Below are 7834 nucleotides of genomic sequence, written 5' to 3'. Positions count from 1 at the left end.
TTAAATTTTCTATTATATTATTTAAAATTTACAACACTATATATTATTACTTAAATCATTAATAGTATAAATGTTGTTGGGTGTGAATGCTGAAATATTCTACGAATTAAAAAGGAAAACACACACATGATGAACGTGGAATTGAAGTGAATATACAGTCTGTCAGTTGCTATGAGGAGGAAATGATGTAACTTGTAAAGTCTTCATAAGCATTAATTTGGTGTCTTTCTCTCTTTCCATTCACATTGAACACTCTTATTTATATTTCAATTTTTAATTAATCCATGCAAAATTATTCTTAAATCTGGAATGCTCATTGCTTTCGCCCTTGACTTTGGCCTATAAATTATCAAAATCAGAAGTATAAATCATATATCCTGAGATTTCTTATGATTTTGAATTAAAGTGTAATCTTACATTTTCATATAAAATGATAAAGAACTTGAGTCATTGGTGTTAGTTAGTAGATAAATGTTTTTTAGTTAAGCACTGAACTTAGACTAAGTGCTTAAACTTCAATTTTATTAATCCACCTCCACTTTAACTAGAAAGCAAATCCATTGCTTTTTATTCCACAATGTTGCAGAAGATTAGCTCTCCAAAATTATATTGTCCTTATTAATTAATTAAGTAGATATATTTGAAGATCTAAACTTAATTAATGGTAGATTATAATGAATTCATTCTAATCCACCACTAAAATATAACGAGAGCTAGCGAAACGTGGAGGAGAGCTCGTGAAGAAGAGAAATAGTGAGGTTTCATGTAGCTGTTGTACTATATATTAGGCGGCACGTCGGGTCTGAGACTACCAGACATCAAGTGATGTTGGATAAGTGAAAAAATCGACATCGAGTGATGTTGGGTGCGTAAGGAACAGACGTCAAGATGACGTGACGTCGGACGCGTGGTGAACAGACGTTAAGGGACATTGAAACACACATGGACAGATGTCAAAATTGACGTTTTATTTACAAAAATGTTACCGGTCATTTTTGACGTCAGTGTTCTCTTTAACAAACGTTACCCGGTGATATTATCTGTTAGTGAAAATTGTTTACTATTGCAACTGTGGCAAGAATGGAACCATGAAGTGTGTATTTGATATTGAGTTTGAGAGCTTAAAATGAACTTTACTTTGTATTAGAAGTCATAAATAATGTGTGACAATTTTTTTGTTCTATTTTATTAAACTTCAAACCTGAATTGCTTTTAAAATAAAATTATTAAACTTTTTCCTTAAGTAAAATTCTCAGTTTTCATTCAATTCAATAAACTTAATTTTTCTAACTAAAATATAATGAAAGACTAAATTAAAGTTGTGATGTGATGATTTTTGCATAGTGCTTATTCAAACATGGTGGCAGCAAAAGTAACGGTGCTTCTGCTTTTTATGTACCAAAAAGTCATGCTTTCCAATTCATGACGTTCTATGCATGGTTCGATTCTTTGCTTTGCCTCTCATTATGCAAATTATTCATTTTAATAAAATCATATCGCTTTTGAAGGAAACCAACACAATTTAATCATGCTATATTTAATTTTGTAAAAAGATTTGGATTTTATTTTACTTTTATAGAAATAAAAATTAATATTATAATATGCTATAATATAAAAAGTTTGCATTTTATACTAAAATTTATACTGTTTACATGATTTCACATGTTTCGATTTAAATATAACTTAACATAATATAAACATGACAATCTAATTACTAAAAAAAATGGCTACTATGTTAATTCTTTCTTTACCCTTGTTTTCTTTAATATGTTTTTATTTCTTAATTTTCAATGAATTTTAAAACTAGTCTATTTTGAAATTTTGAATCAATTTAGTTCTTTATTTTTTCAAAATACATGTTTTTAATTAAATTTTGATAAATTTATTTAACATTTCAAATGTATTTTATAATAGTATTTGACTTAACATTAAAGTAAAAATATATCAAACAGTATAAACAACTCAAATACAATCCTAAAATGCATACAAAATATCAAATAAACTTAACAAAATTTTGTTAAAATGACTAAATTAATTTAAAGTTTTAAAATAGACTAATTTCAAAATTTACTAAAAGTTAAGGACAAAAAAAATATTTAACTTTTTTTTTTACATAATTAGTTTGATCTAGCAAACCAAAATACTATAGTCGTATTTTTCTTTACTCAATGTCTATTACTTATTGTTTGAAAGTTTAATTAAATAATTTGTCCGTGGTTGAAAACCCGATAACAAGTTAGTACGAGGAAATAATGGTCTTAAACCCAATTTTGACATGCGTATAAAGTTAAACTTAGTTGCCTTACTATACGGTAATAAATAAAATGAGTTATTGCACTCACTCAATCATATGGACTTGTGTGAATAGAAAAAGTGACATGTGCGATTTTAAAATAAATACTATGTTATTTTATCACTATTTGTTTTTTATTTAAGGAGAATGATTATTGATGAAGATAACTCCTTTACTAATTTTGAGTTGTAATCGATAACATTCGTACGCTTACTTTCAAAATTATTTATGACAAAGTTTAATTTGAAATATTTTATATTTTCAATTTAATTTTACTAAATGTACGCTGGATTTTGTGATGTCGAAGTTATCATACCCAGTTCCACCACTATACTATATTATCCGTTCAATGTTTAGTTTCGATTATTTATTTAATTTGAGATTTGACTAGATGAATAGCTTCCAACAAACACACGTTACAAATTATTGTTGAGACACCCGTGATGTCACAGTACACTGCATCTGCATAGGATTTAAATCTATCTGGGTCAATTATTCGAAATAGAATCCTAAAACGAAAACTAATATATCTCAATATTTAAATAATCTTTATTGTCAGAATGAACATGATAATATAAGACAATGTTTCTAATTATCAATATCTTACATTTTCTTTATCATGCATTTTTACCTATTTTCATTTTTCTTTTTTTATCTGCTTCTTGTAAACTCACAGCACACGGAGGATTTTCCTCAAGAGGAAAAAAATTAAATACATCAAAGTGAAAAATCGTGAGAATTTATACATATGCCAAAAAAACAAATAAAAGAGGGAAATTTAGTCATTATGGTAAGGATAAGGATATTATAACTCCTATTTTTTAATTTTTATCTTTTATCTTCTGACATGATTTAATATAAATTATTAATTTTTTCAAAAAAAAATATAATTGTATATTAATCAATGACTTATATTAAATTATGTAAAAAGATAAAGGATGGAATTAAAAAATAGAAGTAATATTATAATTTTTCTTATGATAATATGTTTTGGGCTACGAATTTTAGAGATTCGTTGGATATGGGTTTTAACTTTTGCCACTGCAACAACTACTATTTGTCACTCCCATCCCTAGAACTCAATTTTCGTTTACCTAAAGGAGTAATTTTTTTTCCCTGTTGGGGGTTTTTCTTTATTGAATTGAAATAAATACTTTTACTATATTCAACTTACACATATATTAACTATAAATTGATTATATGACTTATTTATATTTTTAAATTGTCAAATAAGTTATACTTATTTATAAAAATAATAATTAAAGTTTAGTAACTAATAAAGTAAAACGATATTATATGATTATTTTGGTGATCTATATCTAAAATATTATATATATATATATATATATATATATATATATATATATTTGATATTTTTTATACTTGTTTTATATATTGTTAGAGAATTTCTTCGATAAAAAAACAAAAACAAGACTAAAACAAAAAAAAATGTTCGCATACAAATCGTTTTAGATTTAATTATTATATATAATTTATTATTTGAATCAAATGAATGTGATCATAAGTTAAGAAAATAACAAAACAATCGATCTCCACATAAATTAGCATAATTATCTTAATTAAGAAAATATATTTTTTTTTTAAACAAATTCACCTTTCAGAATATTTATTGAATTACAACAATTCTAGAAACTTCTTTAAAAGTATTTCCTCTTTAATATATTATTTACATCATTATTTTTAAATTATATTTTACTATTTTAAAATAAATTATCAACAATAAGAAAGATTGATTTATCCAATATATTACACAAACTAAAATAAAAATATCATTTATCTCTTCAAAACCAATTGAATTCACTCAATAAACATGATGTAGATGTTATTTGATTATCTTCAATTCTATTTAATCCTAACTCCACGTCGTCGTATTGTTTGAGAAAATAACGAATTTACATGAAAATGTTCAGACTGTGAGCATTTGCAAAAGTATGTCGTTCCAGGAGTCAATTGGGCCTGGGAGACACCAATGCAGGCAATCATTCTGGACCTTAGAATTGAGCAAAGGATGAAACTGGCGGTATGGGCCTGGATGCCCATCGGGCCTCAACAGTGAAAGCCCAGTGGTGTCCAAAAGTTTGAAGTTGGGACTTGCCTTCTTAGCCCAGTTAAACTCTTCAAGTTCAATGCTTCTCAAGATGGAATCCTCATACCTCACATCTATCTGCTCCTCTTTGAAGGGCAGTGTCCTATTGCAGTACCCTCCACTGAACCACTCCCCGTTCTCAAAGTGGTCTGGTGTGGTCGTTCTGAAGAACACAACCGCTTTGTGCTCTGAATGTGCCATGAAATCAAAAGCCTGATGCAATGCTTTGCTATATGCATGTTGGAACCCTACATCTGTTAAATTCTTTCCATGGCATTTGTGGCACCCTGTTACAGTGTTGTTTTCATGGTATATTGCTGTCTTGAGGAACCATTTGCCACCTGCGATTACAACGTAGTCAAAATTCTTGTACTGGCTGGTCCACTTGTCGTCCACAATGTCTAGATGAAGCTGTGTTTCTGAAGAGGAAACTCCATTGATGTCCTCGAAAATATCTGCTTTCGCAAGGAATGGGCTCCATAGTGTTGAGAGGGTGAAGTTGTAGGAAGGGAACTTCCATATCCTTGATTTAAATTCCTTATCATGATACACCTCATCACCTGCTTCCACCTGCACCACATAATCACTTCAACAAATCTATATTCATGCCACAAATCGGAAAAGTGATAAACTAACGACGCATACCTGAGAAAGGAGCAATTGAAAGAGAAAAATCTATTCAATCAGAAAATAACCGGTGTTTACACTAGTTTAGTCATAACTAATAGAAGTTTAGCCTATGGTGAAGTCCATAAGATAATTTTTAAATATATAACTAGGTGTAAGCCTTCGTCCTACGATATAATTTTGTTTAAGCTTAAAGTCCACTTTTTAATATAATATCAAAGTTTTAGATTAAATCTATCCTAACAAAATTTGTGATTGGACATGTAGTTCCATCACTATTGGATATCGGATAAGTGGTTGTAAATCTCATCCTATAAATTAATTTTGTGGAATTAAATTAGACTTAAATTCTACTTCTTGATTCTTTCTGCACAAAAAACAAGTTCTCACATTAATGATCATTGATCACAGAATTAATCACTGGCTAGTGTTTAAGATTAAGAATTGAGGTAGACAAAGCTGTTTGAAAAAGACACCATGTATCATGGAAGTAGTGGACCAACCACACAAGCACAAGCTGTTTTCCACAATCCTACTTCTACAGCTTTATTTACAACGACATATAGAACTACACCAATAATCTATGCACCTATTAGGTAGATCACACCACATGAACTGGACTCGGTATAGAGCTAACGGCTCCATTTCTAATTCTTGGCTTGTACTGTAAAATTAAAAAAGAGGAAAAAACTAAAAAAGATTTTAGTTTGTTGTGATTTGACAAGCCAGCGAAGAGGAAAACATGAGTGTGTCTAAAGCTGAGTAGAAAAGAATTGACACCAATGACACGAAAGAAAGCATTTGTTGTCGGTGAGAGAGATGAAGAAAAGCATTAAGAAGCTCTAAAAAAGGAAAGTGTAGAACCTGTGAGAGAAGGCACAGTAGAGATTGGACATGGTTGCGAGAGATGGAATCACCGATGAAGGCCCATGATTTATCCCTCATCATGTCAAGGAATTTGCTAGGACTGAACTTTGGTAATTCACAACCTCTTGGGTTCCACCTCCAATAAAGGTACCCCGAATCAGGCCGTCCATTTTTCATGCAGTTCTGATGAGCTTCGATCACGCGGCAGCTCTCATTGTTGTACCTTGGACCATTCAGGTCCGGCACCCAATCTCCCACAAAAAGATCGCACTCCACTGCATCTAAATATTTCAAAGGAAAATCATCAGCATTGCATCAACATTTCTAACTTCAAATCACAAACATATGCAATGATTTGTTACCTTGGGTCTGGTTTGGCGGAAAATGAAGAGAATAAGACGGCGGAGGTGGAAAAGAAAGAAAGGGTGAGTGTGGTATTGCATTTGCAAGAGGAGGAGGATTGTGCACAACAGAGGACAAACTGAAGGAATCGGTGAAGAGGAGGCGAACAGTGAGACCCAGCAAGAGACACGACACTGCCAATTTAAGGAAGAAACGATGATGATGACTGTGCTTCTGCGCGAACAATGAGTTCGAATCAGACCTCGTTTCCTTCATCATCTCCTGTCACTCCACACCACCAAGAAAGGAAAATCTCTGATGCTAAAAATGAAAACTTTACAACAAAGGCTTTAGCTACTAAACAAAACAAACGAACGGACCTACAAGAGTGACCAACTAATAGTGGGTATGAATGGAAATATTTTAGAATTAATTAATAGAATTAAACTGCTTCTTCTGTACTTTTTATGTGTTCAAGAACGTTTGCACTGTTCCGAGTGAGAGCTACTATAATAAAAAATGAAAATGTGGAAGAAGTGAAACTTGTTGTTTGGTTTTTCCCCGGCCATAGCATAATCGAATGTGTGTCACAGGTACAACACTCTATATGCTGTTTGTGTTTTTTTGTTTTTATTTTATGTATTCTGTTCTTTCCATAGCTTTTATGTCCTGTCATGTCACGTGCTGTGCTGTCATTGTGTCATATTCTATTTTGAGATGGGATTAAATTAACACTGTTTTATATAGGTGAGCTACTTTTATTAAATTTATTTAATTAAATGTCGATTTGAAATTAAATCATTTTTATTTTAAACGTAAACTAATGAAAAAAAAAAAGAGTTTTTAGAAAAATGATAGCTTCGAAGGTGGAAATCTAACGAAGAGTGTAGTTAGTTTTTTGACAGACCAAAATCCTCCTAACCATACTCGAGTTTGCTTAGAAGGAATATTTAGCAATTGTCGTTTTCTTACTATGTTGGTCAAATTTTATTTTTCAGTGTTGATGTTCAAACAAACCCAAATTTCACAGCTTTACTTTTTATAAATAAAAAAATTAAGATTATGTCATATGTTAATGACTTATAAGACACTAAATTCTGAGAGCATCATATTCTGTCTCAATTTTTTTTCTTTATGTGCCTTCTTTACACTGTTGTGGTCGCATTTGGAATTTTTTTTATTAATGGTTTCATTAATCCAAAATCCTTTATTCTCAAACCTTTTTCCCAATTTCATCTCATTTTTCTGTCATTGTTGAGTGATAAAATATATAAAATTTCAGGATAATCCTTTTCTTGTTGAAAATGGTCCACACAAAAACCTTAGTCTTCATTATAAATTTAAATAATGGCTATCTTTAAAAATATAGTTTAATTGTTTTTTTTAATTTTGGGTTTATTCAAATACCACAATCTTTTGAAAATCTTCTTTGGACAAAAGTGTGATACTACACATGTGAACAGAGATCCGAACACCAATTATCACAAATCTCATCGTCTTTAAATTAAATTAATAGATATATCCTATAAAAAATACCCAATAAAAAGTACATATTTTTTAAACAGATTTTAGTACTTCAGCACATGAATATTTAATCT

The 7834-nt window shown here is 30.2% G+C and overlaps 1 protein-coding gene across 1 annotated transcript; it reads right to left on the bottom strand.

Annotated features, from left to right (window-relative positions):
- Positions 1 to 4070: 4070 nt before the first annotated feature.
- On the bottom strand, positions 4071 to 6829 carry LOC114187159 (protein trichome birefringence-like 25). Its single transcript, XM_028075308.1, has 3 exons — positions 6257 to 6829; positions 5892 to 6175; positions 4071 to 4970 (listed from the first exon to the last, which is right to left on the bottom strand). The coding sequence occupies exons 1-3, from the start codon at positions 6513 to 6515 to the stop codon at positions 4221 to 4223; spliced, it is 1293 nt and encodes a 430-aa protein (XP_027931109.1). The 5' UTR covers positions 6516 to 6829; the 3' UTR covers positions 4071 to 4220.
- Between the last annotated feature and the right edge of the window lie 1005 nt (positions 6830 to 7834).

Source organism: Vigna unguiculata, chromosome 6 (assembly GCF_004118075.2).
Source record: "Vigna unguiculata cultivar IT97K-499-35 chromosome 6, ASM411807v1, whole genome shotgun sequence".
NCBI lineage: Eukaryota > Viridiplantae > Streptophyta > Magnoliopsida > Fabales > Fabaceae > Vigna > Vigna unguiculata.
Note: the sequence above shows the minus strand (reverse complement) of the source record. Positions and strands in the feature narration are given on the sequence as shown.